General features: G+C 34.8%; 2 protein-coding genes across 2 annotated transcripts; one reads left to right on the top strand and one right to left on the bottom strand.

Moving 5' to 3' along the window:
• Positions 1-5993: 5993 nt before the first annotated feature.
• LOC107924652 (bZIP transcription factor 53) lies at positions 5994-7505 on the top strand. Its single transcript, XM_016855191.2, has one exon. It carries the CDS (start codon positions 6588-6590, stop codon positions 7014-7016), a length of 429 nt encoding a protein of 142 aa, XP_016710680.1. The 5' UTR covers positions 5994-6587; the 3' UTR covers positions 7017-7505.
• A 1597-nt stretch (positions 7506-9102) lies between these two features.
• LOC107923324 (calvin cycle protein CP12-1, chloroplastic) lies at positions 9103-12442 on the bottom strand. The gene is made up of 2 exons (XM_016853528.2): positions 12287-12442; positions 9103-9630 (listed from the first exon to the last, which is right to left on the bottom strand). The coding sequence occupies exons 1-2, from the start codon at positions 12440-12442 to the stop codon at positions 9133-9135; spliced, it is 654 nt and encodes a 217-aa protein (XP_016709017.2). The 3' UTR covers positions 9103-9132.
• Positions 12443-17150: the final 4708 nt, after the last annotated feature.

Raw genomic sequence — 17150 nt, 5'->3', positions numbered from 1 at the left:
TAAATATTCCTTCAAACACAAATGAACAAAGAAATATAATTGTACAAAAATGATCCATAGTAATTACACATGACAAAACACATATCTAATTACTTAAAAAGTTAGAGCCTTAGCCTTTTTTGACAATATCAACACCTCGTTGGCAACATTGTACTAAAACTGCATATGTTAAATTAATGCACAATAAATCTTTAGTTAAAAATAACATCTATTTAAATTTGGCACTATCAAACAAGTTTCTAATAACTTTAACAGTAACTCAGCAAAGTATTATCTCTCTTTTCAAAATTATTCTATGTCTCTCTAAACTTTTAAAGAAACCTTAAAACCCCTCATCTTTGCTATAGCCATCGTGCAACCAACTTCTATTTGGATTATTGTGCGCCATCCGTCCCTCCTCTCTCCGATCTTCCCTCTACTTTTTTATTCCAACCTCTTCATCTTATTCCTCCTTTCATATATTCATATATTCCCTTGTTTTTCCTCCTCTTCAACTTGTTTTTTGATATAATAACAAGCATTACCACAAACATGGTTGACTAGTTGGAAGACCACTATCATTTTTCATTTACTTCCATTTTGATGGGTCGACTCTTTATTATCTCATTTGGGGAGGAAAACGTTTGTTAGTCCTTAAAAGCTCTTTCTTCTCTCTATTCCATTTATATTGGAGTTCGATGGTTTGTTGAGGAGAGCATGACTTTGTTTGCGAGAGTCAATGCACCATAAAATGACTCCTAATCTATGGCTAATGCCTCAATTTGCGAGCTTGACTCTTCTGATGCTTGTGTTTCTACTAACTAATTCAACCTTTGTCTGTCCGAATTGATGATTCGATTTGATGTTATGTGAGTTTGATGTGCAAGCTTCGAGTGAAGTTTGATGTTATGTTTCTTGGCTTTTTTTTTTGGTCAAATGTTCTTGGCTCGTATGCCTTGGTTTTTATTCTAGGTTTCTAGTTTGCTTCGTCAGCTTCTACTATTCTTGAGATTTATGAGTCTAAGCTAAATATATTTTTAATATAATTTTGTAACTTGCATTTGATAAATAGAAAGTTTCTTTAAACCAAAAAAATTAGCAATTTTTTAATTCAAATTCAATTTAATCTTAAATATTATCAAATTGTTTCTTTTAAGTAAAATATATAAGATTTATATTAAAAGATATATAAAAATCCATAAAGGAAAAGGCCTAAAACTAATCCTAACCAAACAGACTTACCATACACTCGATCATATATCCATCTCTTTCACTGTATCCGAACTAATAACAAAAAGAAGATTAGTGGAAGGAATATCATATTTACTGTAGTTCACATAGAATAAGGCCACCCTAGTAAGAGAATGAGTTGTCTCATTTGCTCTCTTACTAGTCCAATGGAAAGACAACTGATTGAAGTGTGTTCTAAGTGATAAAGAATCATAAATAAGAGTCTAAATGTAACACCCTTCGTCCAGTTTAGTTACCAAATCTAATTTATGAAATGCTGCAGTAAAACAGAGACATTCACATGCACAACTATCAATTTTTTTTATATAATTTTATTTAGATTACACATATATTAGAGGTTATAACTTAAACGAAACTGATTAGGTTTTAAAATAGACATCCTTAGCTTTAGGTGATTTATAGTTTTCATTTGAAAGTTTCAAATGGAGCACGGCAAGGTGGTCCACCAAAAGATGTCCTCTCAAGCCCTTCGCCAAATGAATATGAAAGCGAGTTCGCCATGTTCTTGTACTTAATATGAATGTCGTGACCACAGGTTCTAATTTTATCCACCACATAGAGTAGCATTTGGACACCATGCCACAATCAACGAAGATAACGTGGTCTGCATTTTAATTCCGTCAATTATCAAAATAAGTTTGCATATTCAATACATGCAATCATTTTCATTTCAAGCGTGCTAATTGTCTATGTCAACATTGAACAAGCATCACGAAAGAGTATATATATAACATTCAATCCATTACTATTTATTTCACATTCAATTTTGTAGAATAGATCCCTTATATGTGCATGCCACTAGACCCAATGTAGAGTTAAAATAATTTCATAGGAACAGAAGTTGGATAGTGTGAGTTGTAGATCAATCCGCCTACCGAGTTCCGCCAACTACGATCTATAAGAAAGGAGAAATTAAACGGGGTAAAAATTAAATATACCTAGCAACCTCATAGGTTAAAAGCATAAAAAAACTCACCTCGCTAAAACATTTATTTATATATATACATATAACTTAACTAAATTCCACATCTTGCCAACACATTTAGGTATATAAGTTGAGTACATCTCATTCAAACATATAACATATCATAAACATTTCATTCAGAAAACATTCAACCCAATAAACCACTCTGAATAAAAGAAATACACAAGTAACCAATTGAGAACACGCCAATTTGCTCATAAGAGCTATTACATTCGTTAACATGCCAAAATCACCGAAGAGATTAGATCGGAATCCACAGCAAATGTGTAATGCCCTTAATCTGACACGATACTTTGGGTATGGATCTTGGGTGTTATTACACAATTCACTTAATAAAATTTCTAAACAACATTCTTAGACTTTTAACACAAGACATTTTCCTTGACATTTATCGTAAATCGTTATCATTAAAGAAATAAGAAAATGTATTTAAACATAATAAATCATATCTATAATAATTTATTACAATATAGAAGTTAAATAAAATAGACTCATATGGTTTAATCCTACAATACGCCACTTGTCCAACTAGATCCACTGTATGCATAGTTTCCCCTTTCGTTGTGCTTTTCTGGCGTACTCCTGACTTGTTCCTCCGGGCAAACAAATTTAAATAGCAACACATAAAATACAAACATAACAAATTAAAAAGTCTTTTCAAGCATAATTTAACCATTAGCACCTAATCCTAAGGGAGAGTAAAGCTCGGTTTTAATCAAAAAATCGACACAATCCATTTTTTATTTCGATTTTTTCGGGTGGGATGGTTTTGTTGGCTTCATCCTCGATTTAGTCGGCTTTGTTGGTCAATTCTCAATTTCTGAATTCTATAACTGAACTGACCAAAAAAATGGCTTCTATTATATTATATTTTAATGATTTAAAAATATATTTTATAATAAATATATATAATAAAAAATTAGATCGGTTAATCAAAATATTTGATAAAATCTATATTAGTTCACTTTGATCGGTTTTATCAATAAAAATTAATTGATTCGGTTTTAATGCGTTCAAGTCAATTGCAAAAAAATTGACCAAACCGATTATTCACCCTTACCAAATATAAAATTCTTACCATAAACTCGAGGATATTATGACCCAATTGACAAGTTCACCACAAAAATAAATTCAAATTACAAGTCAATTTTTTAATAAGATTTATTAACTAGTATTTTAGTTATTTTAAACTACCTTTACTCTACTCACTATTTTGCTCTTGAATTATATTCTTTTTCTCACTTTGACATTATTTTTTTTGTCCCATTTTAAGATCTAAACTTTATTCTATTATCCGTTTTAGTACCTTTTAAAAATAAGTTAACCAATGAAAACACACCACGTCATCTATGACTTTGCATATTGACCGGTAATGTGGTATGTTGATCGATACTATGGAAGGTTGACCAAAGTTGACCGACGTTGACTCATGTTGATCAAGCAAAAAATCATTTAAAATTAAAAAAAATTTAAAATGTAAAAAAAGTAGAAAATCGTAAAAATATCTAAAAATATTTTTAAATTTTTAAAATATTGAAAAATTATAAAAATATTAAAATAATATTAAAATAATTAAAACTTGTGATTTAGAAGGTTATATTATTCAATATTGAGTAGTGAGTTTTTTTTTTCTTTTGGCTTTCTTTACAATTTGTAAAAAAGAAAAAGAAAATTTGACTGTAGGTGTTTTAATGAAGTATATATTTTTTATAATTTTTAATATTTTACATTTTTTTATAAATTTCAATAACTTTTTAAAAATTGGAAAAATTATAAAATATATACTTCATTCCCATAGTTAATTTTTTTACAAGTCATATATATTACCAAAATAAAAAACCCATCAACCCAAAATGAATAATATAAGCTCCCGAGAACACTTTTTAATTACTTTTATAATTGTCTAGTATTTTCTAATAATTTTCATAAATTTTAACCATTTTTAATAATTTTTTATTGATTACATGGTCAACATCAGTTAACTTTGGTAACCATACCACGCTATCAATCAGTGTGTCATGTTCTTCATGACATGACATGTTTTCATTGGCCAACTTTTTTTAGCACGATTAGCTTTTATTTAATAAAACATGTAATAGAGTAAAATATAGATACCAAAACGAAAAAAAAAAAGTTCATGTATTTGGGAAAATGAGTATAGTTCAGAGGCCAAATAGTGAGTAAAACCTTTTTTAAATTAATAAATATATAAAGTTTAGGGGTCACAGAGAGTAAAAATTTTCCTTTGGTTAGCTTCTAAGCAAAAGCTTCTAATTAATTTGGAGCATTCTAGGTGGGGAATCAACCATAATAGCTCTTGTCCTGATTGCGGTTGTGAAATTGAGGATACTCTTCATGCTCTTAAAGATTGCTTGGCTGCGAAGAAAGCTTGGTTACAAGTCATTCCTAGCAATAGGCAAAGTCATTTCTTTTTCAGATTTTTACAGGATTGGTTGACTTCTAATCTTTGATCAAATGTGTGATTGTCTGAACGAGGGGTTTCTTAGTCTTGTCTCTTCGGGCTAATTGCATGGCGTATTTGGAAATACAATAACTTGTTCATTTTTCAATGCATCACTTGGACGCTTCTTGAAACTATTAAGGTTTACATTAGTTGGGCGAACAGTTCGATCTTAGTCATGAGTCAACCAGCAATCCTCTCTAACAACTACTTCTCAAACACACATGGCCAACATGTAGGTTAATATGTTCACTGATGGTGTAGTTACTAGCAGTGATGGGAGAGCTTCTGTTGGGGGTGTTTTACGCGATCAACATGGGAATTAGATCTTGGGGTTTAATTATTGTTTGGGATGATGCTTAATATTTGAAGCAGAACTTTGAGGAATATTAGATGGTCTACTGGTGATGCTTAGCAAAGGTTTTAAAAGGGCCACGATTCACACGAATAATCTAGAGATTGCCAGGGCTTTACAAGAAAATATGATGACAGACTCTGATATTACTGTGCTCAAAAGAGTCCGATGAATTATGAGAACTGAAGGGCAATGGTGCATCAAATATGTCCGTAGAGATTTTAACAAAGTTGTTGATTGTTTGGCGAAATTGAGTCTAGGCAAGAATTCAGGTCTTTAGGTTTATGTTATTGCCCCGAATGAAGTTCTGGAACTCATTCGACAAGACAAGATTAATGATGCTTTTGTTCAATTCATCTTGACGTAATTCTATTTTTATGTTTTTCACCCAATATATATATATTAAAGTTAATTGGACCATACATCTCAAACTATAACTTTCATTCTAAAATGGTCCCTAAACTTTTAAACATTCTAATTATATTCTCAAACTATCAATGTTATACAATAATGCTATTCCATTACTAAAATTATTAATTTAATTATTAAATAAGATGTTAAATCTTACGTGACACGATTTAGAGTAAAAAATTTAAAAAATATTATCAAAACAATTATTAAAAAATATTGATTTTAAAATTTTTGAAACTTTTATAAAAATTTTATCAGTCATTCCCTCTTTTTAAGATTTATATTTTAATTTAATTTTTACTTTTAAAAATTGCGTGGTATGATTTAATTTTTAATTTTTTATTGGAAATGGGAAATAAAAAGAATCCATAGGGTATATTCCAAAATAAAAAAAAGGGCTGGAAAGTGCTAAGAAAGTGCTGAACGTAAAGCTGGCGTTACTTTGCACGTCAGCACTGACACCCAACCACTAAGTTACTCAGTGAAAAGACCTTAAATACCCCTCCACCTCATCATTATTTTATCCACTAATCTAATCCAACACCCAATCAAGTCCTTCCTCATTTGCCTATAAAAGCCTCCATCCCCTCTTTTCAAAGCCTCTTTTCGATTCGCCTTTGCCAGCGCCTGTTTCGTCTGCTCTGCAATTATTCTCGCGTTTAATTTTCTTCATCCAGCTAAGTATTCTTAGTTTCTTGTTCTTTTCTTTTCCTTCTCCCTTTCGAGTCTTCACTTTTTTTGTCTCATTTTTTTTCTTTTATCTTAGATCTGGTTTAGAACTAGGGCTTTTTTTTTCTTGACTTGCTTGTTTGTTATTTTTCGACTATATTGTTCATGTCTGATCTGCGAATGCGGAGTTGAGTCTTTATTATAGAACTATTTCAATGATTTTAGATTTTCTATGAGCTACGCCATCCTCATGCGTCGAATTCGTATTCTTCACTCGTTTTCAGTTGTTTTCCTTTACTGGTTCTACGTTTTCTCATGAATCAGCTCCCCTCGTTGTTCATCAATCCCTTCATCTAAATCTAACCCCTAGTTAAGTTCTCTGACTATTGAAGAAATTTGAATTCCTTAATTATCATTCAATTTATCAGTTCATATTAAATATTCTTCCGGATAAAAAAAAAAGAACAACACTTGCTATGGCTTCTTTGCAAAGGTCAGCGAGTTCATCCGATTCGGATCCGCAGTACGCAAACATCGATGAGAGGAAAAGGAAGAGAATGCTATCAAACCGTGAATCGGCAAGGCGATCAAGAATGAGGAAGCAGAAGCGGCTCCAAGATTTGGTTCAGGAAGTGAACGCATTACAGAAAGATAACAGTCAGATCTCTGAAAAGATCGGCGTCGCCACCCAATACTACATCGAGATGCAATCGGCCAATAATGTTTTAAGAGCTCAGGCGATGGAATTGACCGAGAGATTACGGTCTCTGAATTCGGTGCTGCAAGTTGTGGAAGAAGCCGACGGGTATGCCATTGATATCCCCGAGATTCCGGAGCCGTGGCAGCTCCCCTGTTCGATACAGCCAATTATGGCTTTGGTTGATATGTTCGAGTATGATGGATAGACTCTTCTTCCTTGTGTTGCCTAACGGGTGATGCTGCCCCATAATACTTGCCAAAATCCTATTTCCACTTTTCACATGAAAAGAAAAAAAAGCAAATAATCATTTCTACTGTTAGTTAAAAAAGAACATACCTCTTTTGTGAACTGCACTAAAAGTGGTGAAAAATTAATGGGTTAGTCTAGCTAATGAAGGAGTGAGGGCTAAACGAGTGGTAGTTGAGGCAGATTCTGTATGTTGCTTCATGAAATGGTGGATTGGTCACACTAGTAGCATTGTTTTGAATTATCAAATCCAATCCTTTAGGGGAAAGCTTGAGTGGCAAAACAAGAAGATGATAAAGTCTTTCTCCTTCTGTAAATGCTTGATTGGTCTCTATGTTTCCTAGCCATTATCACATGCCAATGGTATTTACTGCATTGTCAATTCTGCCAGAGAACAATCTAGCAATCATTGCCCATTTGAATCTAGTTGCTTAAACCATTTTAATCTTATAATTCTTCCCTGCACATCATTCAACAAAAAGCCATTCATTTAGTAAACGAATCATACGACAAGGTGGACTTTTGATTTTTTTTTTTGAACTTTATGGTATATATTTATGGCTGGCCAACGAGTGGATTATATCTATCAACAAACAAAAAATATTTTCAGGTTTTATTAAATTTTAATTATTTTAATGATTTTGTATGTTTTTAAATATTGTTTATTTAGTGTAGGTCAAATTAATTATTAACCCTTTGAATTAACATGACACATCATTTCCTCAATGAGACAAAGTAATTAAAATGTAAAAACTGGATAACATCGGTGACTAGTACCTAATTTTTGAAGATTGAATGATTGAAACGTAATACTGGGGACTGTTGATGTAATTTAAATGCTGATGCGAAATGAAGATTGCAAATGGAGAGCAGGCCTTCGCCTCCTTATTAAATGGATAATAACATTTTTAGTGGCCCGAAATTATTAACAGTTCAATTCAAGTCCTTTTCAAATGAAGATTTAACTCTGATTCCCAATTTTTTTTAAAAATTTTATTTGGTTTAATGCATTATTTGGGGTTTGATCTCAGCATGTGTTCTCACATTAAGGAATACACTTTTTACGGTTCAAGTTAGTCCCTAAACTAATAATTATTCTTACATTGAGAGCTAATTTTTTTTCCAAGTTAATCCCTAATATTTCCTTTAGAAATGTTAGGAAAAAAATTCAAACCTCAATATAAACAATTACCAAATACAAAGACTAATATAAACAACAACAACAACAAAAATTAAAGACTATTGCCAAATTTCATGACCAGAAATAGGGATTAACCCATTTTATTTTCACTTGAACACTAAAGTCCTAGCTTCTGCAGGTGGATGTATGAGGGTACCATCTGTCATGCTCTAGTTTCAAGCTTCGGTTGTTGCTTTCTCCCGATCGACATTTGTGTACAATTAAATCAATCTCATATATAAGTTAAAATATATCAATTCTTTAAAAATTTGAAATTTACTTCTTTACTTTTATTTCTAAAAATTTAACTATAAAATTAAAGTCTAAATATCAAATTGGTTAATATGACATTTTGTTGATAGTAACATAATCAAAAGAATAATATTATAATAATCTAATTTAATAATATTAAATGTCTAAAAAATAGGGATTAAAATTCTAAAAAAAAAGTTGTAAATTTACAAAGAAGTCATATATTTGTTGGTCTCATGTTTTATTTTTCTTCCCGCCTTCAACTATTATTAAGACAACATTCCACACGGGTCATAGTTGTAACTGTAATTTCTTAAAAAAGAATAAAACGAAGATGGAAAAGTAAATGTATTTATAAAGGGTCAATCACTTTAAATTCTTCAAAGCCTTCAATGTTGCTTTTGAATCAAAATTGATATAAAAATCCCCAAAAGCAAGAGCTGGAGGTTGGTGCAGGAGGAAAACCCAGGGTGCATAAAGCTTAGAAGTCTGCATAAACAGGAATTGAGTATATAGTATATGCTATATATCCGTAAAAACTCTTTTAATTAATCTTTTCTTCTTTTCTTTTTCCCGTGTGTGGTATGGTATAGGATTACATGATTTTAACAAGTAAACCACCAATAACATCTTCAGTGTGACATTAACAACTTAAAAAGAGTTTTAGGACAACTCCAAATTTTTCATCACCAAACACAAAAAAGGACGTCATAATATAAATAATACTTCCATTATCGTAAGTGCGGCACTCATCTGTCTTCGGGTTGTCTTTGCAATAATTCTCCAAAGGATCGTTGTCTTTCTTCTTATCCCTGGCGTGGCTGGCTGCTGCACTCAGCTCTTTCACCTCGTCCCATGCCGCTACGCACTCTCCGCTTACCGGGTCATCCGAGCACGCCTCCTGCACTTCCTTGACGCTTTTCTCCACCTTTTCCGATATGCTATCCGGGGCAGCTCTCACTGGCTTCATTACCTGCATCCGCCTCTTGGACTGGGACACCCTTTTCCAGGGCTGGTTTAGGGTTGCCACCTTGACGGGGCCACCCTTTTTTGAGTCGTGGACGTTGGCTACAGCTCTTAGGCTTACACAGGGTTGCCATTGTTGCTTGTTTGTTTTTGGATTAAGAGAAGAAAAGTTGTGCTAAGGTTTTCAGGAAATGAAACGATAAGAGGAACAGGGATTTTAATTGGTAACTCCAAATGGTTGCTGAACGCACATATCTTATCATCTTTCCACGTTGGGGAAAAAGCACAGATCATTTCATGGGAATATCATTCATTTTTTAGCGCTTTTGAAGGAATATCTAGTCTTCAATAATTTGCTTACTAATGCTAACCAACGACCACTCGTTCGAATGTTAAAAATCTAGGACTGCCGATTTTTATTTTATTAGCTTGGTCCGAAAGATTTGGTCTCTTGGAACCAACTTGTACGATGCCAAGTAGGAAGGGTCTGTTCGGGTGGCATGGCTGTCATTAGAAATCAGTCTATTTGGCATTTAAGTGCAAAGAGCATTGGTGCAGATATGAGATACTTCAACCCTGATTTTCTCTAAGATTAGGAAAAGGTTAGGATGGGATAGTCTTATTTGGTTCCGTTGCACATTCCTAAGCTTTCTGTCATAGCTTGGATGGCAATTCTGGACAAAGGCAAACTGCCATTGGTATGAATTTGGAGACTGATTAGGGGGAGAGCTGGAATTGAAAGGGAAATCTTTGCAAACTTGCTTTCATTTGGATAAAAAGGATTCGTAGCCCAAAGAAGAAGTTGTAAAATAGTATTAAAGAGATGAGGGGGAATTATATAAATAGGTTACATACTGTCTTCTATTATTTGATACATGTAGTCTTTCTTTGGAAAATATCTTTGTATTTTCACAAATTTAAAATTAGTTTTTATATTTTTATTTTTAAGAATTATTAAAATAATTAAATTTATTAGTATAACATCCTGAAATAAAAAAGAAAACACACTTGTGACAAAATAATTAAAAAAAATAAGGTTGTAATAAATCTAACAATGTATTATATTGTAATGAACCTCAATCTATATTATTCATTATTAACCCCTTACAATTAGATCCCTAATAGTTTAAACATAACCAGTAAACTTTGAGTTTAATTTAACAATGTTTCAAGCTAACCCATTTCATCTCTTTCATAATTTTCACATAATCAAGTTTAATCGTTTCACCTTTCTAAACTCTCACTTATATCAGGACTTTCTGTTTTGACAATTTGAACAATTATTAACAAATGTAAAAACTAATCAATGGGTTGATTAGTATAAACTTCGTAGATCAATAATTCACCTTATGCCATAAAAACTTGAGAAATTTGTTCTTCCTTTCTTCATTTTTCTGGGTTCAGTCATGAAGAGTAAAAAGATAATGATAATAAACATTCATTCTCCATTTCTTCTTTCTTTCTCTTCAAACTTAAAAGATGTCAGATCTCTATTTTTTTTTCTATTCGAATGATCGTAAGCCTTATAGCTTCTCATTTTTTCCTTCATGAAGCCGGTCACTCCATGCATTCGTGGAGGATGACCTTATCAAATTAACCATCCAAATTACCCCATTATTTGATTTATAAAAAGAATATCACCACTAAATACAGTCGGTTCCCCTTATTGCTATTTAGGTCCTCCTTAAATTCGTAAACTCCTTTCAGATTCTCTCTTCCACCAATACATATAACTTGATTAAGTAAACTTAATTATGGATTTTATAGAGGCCAAGGCAAAATTATCACTTAAGTTCCCTCCCATTTATACTTTCACTTCTTGATTTATTAACAATTTAATTATTGTACTATTTGACTACTAAATAATTTTATTTTCTAATTTTCGTACTTACTTTGAAACTGTTGGATCAATTTTTTTAATGGTTCAATTTAATAAATTCAGATAACTTTCTTACACCGATAAAAATAGGGTCATCGTCATTCTTGGGTGTCACAAAGGCCATGGACCATGGATGTTATTTGGGGCTCTCTTCTCTTATTGGCCGCGATGAGAAACAAATCTTTAGCTTCATTCGGGAACGGCTTAGTAAGAGGATTTGTCTCTGAAAGAACAAGCTTCTTTCTCAACCAGGCAAAGAAGTTGTCCCTAGGATTGATGTGCAAGCTTTACCAATCTACTACATGAGTGTTTTCCTCCTTCCTACAGGTGTTTGTGCCTCTTTCCAAAATCTTATGGATGCATATTGGTGGGGTTCAAATGACAGTCCCTAGCGCCGGATCGATTGGAGTTCATGGGAAAATCTATGTGTGCCAAAGAATTATGGAGGCATGGGCTTTCGAGACCTTCATTGTTTTAACATAGCCATGTTGGGTAAGCAGAGATGGCGGCTTATTTCCTGGTTGGATTCTCTCATTTTCCAAATACTCAAAGCCTATTTTCCTGATACAGGGTTCTTTAAGGCCTCAGAGGGAAACAACCTTTCATTCATTTGGCATAGTTTATATACAACGAGGGGTATGTTAGCCGTTGGGCTTAAATTACGGTGTTTATCGTTCGCCGTGGCTCATTGATGATGAAATTTTTTTCGTAAGGTTAGAGCCTCTGCCTGGTTCGAAACTATGCCAGTGAGTGAGCTTATGACAACGGATAAGGGGTCGTGGGATCGTGATTTTGTTGAGGGTATGCTAGCTCTCAATGACGTGACCAAAGTTCTTAGGGTGCCGATAGCTACTCATAATCTGCCTGATTCGCTGGTATAGAACTTTTAAGGAACTTACACGGTTAAAACGGGGTATACTTTCGCATTTTCTCTTTATTCCAATATTCATACTTGGAGTACAATGGCCTTTGGTGTCGCATTTGCGATTCGAAATGGCCTCCTAAAGTTGAAAATTTTGTCTGCCTTTGCTTGTATATTTTTGTTCCAAGCCGCACTTGTTTGATTGAGAAGGTTGCAGCATTGATTCTTTTTGCGCCCGCTTCCCATTACTGGAGTATATGAACCATGTGTTTTTAATGTGCAACTAAGTGATTGATGTGTGACCTTGCTGGTTATATCTATGATTTTCCCACTGTCATAGCAACGACTGATGCTATGGTAAGTGTAAGTTCTAATAGTGTGAAAAGCAAATGGTTTACGATCCTGTGGAAAATTTGTAATTTTCGAAATCTACTGGTATGGCAAAATAAAGTTGTTCTAGTGAGCACTGTTGTTCGGTTGCTGATGATTTCTTGCCATATTGGGACACTGCGAAGTCCATCTATGAGCGTGTCCAACCAGTTTTGTTACCTGGGGTGCTGTTTGGTGACCAAACCAGAGCCTAGCCTGTTGAAATGCAAAATAGATGCATTGTGCATTGTTGCAGAGTTGGTGATTACATTCGATGCGTTTCTTCGCTATGCAGAGGGGCATTTCTTTGCTAGCTTGATAGGTTTCTTCTTGGTGTTGCATGATTCGCTTATAGCAGAAACCATGTCTATTCGTGAGGCTCTCTTGACTCAAGTTGGAAGGGTGGGATAATGTTCAAATGAAGTTGGATTGTAAAGATGCCATTATTTCCTTGAATGGCCAATCTTTGGGCATTTATGAATATAGTTTTATTTTACGTGACTATTTACGGTTGAAATAACAATTTCAAAGTTTGTCCTTCTATTGGACATATTCAACCACTAATAAGGGGGCTCACTGATTGGTTAGGGTGTTTTTATCTTACACAGATCATATGTTTTTTGTTTCTCTTATTCTTTGTCTTTTTGATATCTTAAGTTTTGAACAGCGTATGAATAGCTCTATGTTATAGCATCTAATACACATGTGATTAATGTGTAACTAGCTTAGTGTAAGTAGCTTAGTGGTTAGGCAGACAGTTACAAAGCTGGTATTTGTTATATTCTGTTAGCAGCAGTTTAGACTTCATTTTTCTATATAAGCTTATATTGTGAATATATTAAGATCAGAGTTAATTTCTTTACCTTGAAAATATTTCTTCTTCTTTTCTACAGCTTTATCTTGTTGTTCTTCTAGTATTCTATCATGGTATCAGTCGCTCGGTGATTCTCGGGCATGGCTTCCATGCACTCTGCTAACTTCGATTCTGTTGAGCCTCATGGCTCGGTGTTTCTTGGTGATCGCATGGTTACCTCTTTTCCTCGACATGAGGTTGTTAAATTGGATGAAGGCTCACTCGTTCAATGGCAGCAGCAAGTCCGGCTTATCCTTCGTGGCTATGGTCTGTTTGGGCTACTTGATGGCTCCTTGACGGCTCTTGTGCGTCTTATTCACTCCGATAGCGGTCTTGTTGTTAATCCGGCTGTTTCGATCTTTGATCAGCAAGACAATTTGCTTACCTCTTGGTTGTTATCCACAATTAGCTCTTCCTTCTTGTCCTCTTTCACGGATGTTCGCACCGCTCATGATGTCTGGATCGTGGCGAACAACTTGTTTGCAACCGATTCAAGCACGAAGCAGTCCTAGTTGCCTCATAGACTTCACTCCCTTAGGAAAGGTAGCCTCTCTGTTCAAGCCTATGTAAATAAAATTACTAGTCTGTGTGCTCTACTTGCAGCATCTAGCACTCAGATCTCGGAGGCCGAACGGACAGCTGATAATACTCTAAAATGACGTGTTTTTATATATTAATCATGTGTTTATTTTGAGCTTGAGCCTACTAATTTGAGCTATTTATGTCTTTTTATCTTTTAGGGACTAAATTGGAGGCGAAAAGTAAATTCAAGGGAAAAAGCGTCAATTCGGAGATTAAATGGGCCAATATGCAACGTGGGACAAATATGGTGCCAAAAGTGCGAACATGGAAGGCACAAGGACTTAAAAGCAAATAGAAGAGATTTTATTTTGGAAGAGTCTATTTTATTTTATTCTATTAGGATAATTAATATTAAGATAATTATTAGGATTATTCAAATTTAGGATTTTATTTTAATTATCTTTGTTTATTTTTAATTAAATGTATTTATCTTTTTAGAATTTAAGTTCAATTAGACTATCTCCCTAGCACTATAAATAGGGGGTGAAGTGACTCTATTTGGGAGGATCTTTTTCTGTAAACACTCTCCCCCAAAAGTCTTTTGTTCTTTCATATTTCTTTTCAATAAAATTTCTTTTTCCATATTTTTATTTATTTTCTTTCCCACAATTATCATGAGCCACTAAAACCCTTCTAGCCAAAAGTTGTCAATATTTCCCCAAAAAAAGGTTCTTGAGGCCTAGAATCCGTACTTAGCCTTCTCGCCAAGTATTCATCGTTTCTCCGCACTACGGGCTGACGCTTCCGTCCATGGCCCTTAAGAAGTAAACTTTTCAGCATATGCAAAGGCGGCCGCTTTGTATGTTTTGGAAGGATTGCATAGTCGGTTCGTTAACTTACTGCGTCAGAGGTTGGCGAGCCAAATAGACAAAATGGCGTGGGATTCGCCATTGAGAAGCGTTGATCTAGCATAGATTACTGGCTAGAGTCAGGTTCCTTAAAAATCGTAAGTCTAATCTTTGGAGCTGGTGGTCGTAGGCGTCCTCTTCCACTATAACTAGCTTACTCGAGTCGAGAAGGATCATCCAAAAGCCAAGGATTGAGCCCAAGGCGGAATGAGACAACCGGAGGCTAGAACTTTCCCATAAGAATTTCTTTTCACTTAAAACTCTCTTTGTTATTTTTATTATTTTCGTAATCATAATTTCAGTAAACTTTAAACTCTGTTTTTATTTTATTTTCGCTTCCAAAATCAATTTTTAAAATCTGTTTTTTTTTTTTTTCCAGTAACGCAGGTTTTCTTGGGCACGATTCTGCCCAGGATTTCGAGAAACAAGCATTCGTATAATCCGGTCCCTGAGGATTCGACCCTACTTCCCCTTTACTGTTCTTTTTCTATTTTTATTATTTTACAGGGAATAGGTTATTTTTGGTGCTCTCAACGACCGCATCAAATTTTGGCGCCGTTGCCGGGGATCGGCAACATACTAATCTTGTTTTTCTTTGTTTTCTATGACCAGATCTGCTCCAAGTACTCTTGCGTTTGACTCAGAAATCGAAAAGACTAGAAAGCTAATCGAAAGGAAACAAAACTAAGGAAAAAGTAGTCAGCAGTGGTTGGAACTCAAAGCAATCCACCGCTAGAAATTAGAATCGACGACGAAGTAGAGTCTAGGGTTAACGAAAACCCTGCTCAAACGTTAGAAAGTAAAGAAGAAGAAGTCGATTCCCCTGAAGAAGTGCTGAACACTAGGGTTGACGAAAACCCTAATTTAGCACCTCAATTTATGGCTCAGACAATTCGGCAACTGGCCGAAGCGCCGACAGAACAACCGCCACTATGCATCGCGTATGCTACTATGGATACTGATTTTGAATTAAAGTCAGGCTTGATTCAGCTACTGCTAACTTTCCGTGGGTTACAAAATGAAAACCCCACAAGCATTTAAAAGAATTTCATATGGTTTGTTTGAGTATGAAACCTCAGGGGGTAACTGAGGATCAAATTAAATTACGCGCTTTCCCTTTTTCCCTAGCAGATTCAGCTAGGGAATGGTTATTTTATTTACCTCCTGGATCCATTACAACTTGGGCTGATCTATCTCGTTTATTCCTTAACAGGTTTTTCCTTGTATCACGAGCGGCTGAGTTAAGAAGAGAAATCGTGGGCATAAGGCAAAAAGACGCAGAGACTCTATACGACTATTGGGAGCGATTTAAGAAGTTGTGTGCAAGTTGCCCACAACATGGTATAACGGAACAGTCTTTGCTCCAGTACTTTTATGAAGGCTTGAAACCCATGGAGATGAATATGGTAGATGCCGCGAGTGGAGGAGCGTTAGTCAACATGACTCCACAACAAGCAAGAGACTTAATCTCCACAATGGTTACGAATTACCAGCAATTTCGAGCCAATCCTGAACCCCCTAGAAGGGTTCACCAGCTAAGTAATTCTACCATTAAAGATAGACTTGATAGACTTGCTAATATTGTGAATTCCCTTGTTACAGAAAAATCAAAACCAGCCCGAGTATGTGGAATATGTGCTACACCTGAACATACGACTGATGCGTGCCCTAGTCTGTGTGACGATTCTATGGCCCATTTAGATGCTGTGGGAAATTTTCCTGGGCCACCACAAAGACGATACGACCCTTACGCCAATACCTACAACCCAGGATGGAGGGACCACCTTAATTTTAGTTATGGGGCTAATCTACGATATAACCAGCCATACCAAAATCGAGCCCCACAACAGTCGCAAGATTCAGGTAATTCTTTAGAAACTTTGGTCAATAAATTAGCAACTAATGTCCTTGATTTTCAACAGCAAACTCTCAATTTCCAAAGAGAAATGAAGAGTTTTCAGCAGAAAACTGAAGCATCCATAAGGGAGTTGACCATATCAATTGAGAAATTAAACTCTCAAGGGAAACTGCCATCACAAACAGAACCAAACCCGAGGCAGAATGAGAATGCAGTAACGTTACGAAGCGGAAAGATCTTGGAACCAGTTCCTCGCAAGAATCTTGGTCAAGAAATCGCCCAGGAAACTCTAGGAAACGACGAACAGATCCGAACGAAACCCCCACTGCCGAAAATCCAACCTCCATTCCCAGGACGATTAAATCAGTGTCGAAAAAGTAAGGAAGACAAGGAGATCCTCGAAACATTCAAGAGTGTTGAGATCAACTTACCACTGTTAGATGC

Source organism: Gossypium hirsutum, chromosome A11, assembly GCF_007990345.1.
Source record: "Gossypium hirsutum isolate 1008001.06 chromosome A11, Gossypium_hirsutum_v2.1, whole genome shotgun sequence".
Lineage (NCBI taxonomy): Eukaryota > Viridiplantae > Streptophyta > Magnoliopsida > Malvales > Malvaceae > Gossypium > Gossypium hirsutum.
The sequence above is the reverse complement of the archived record's forward strand: the minus strand, read 5'-3'. Positions and strand labels throughout refer to the sequence as shown.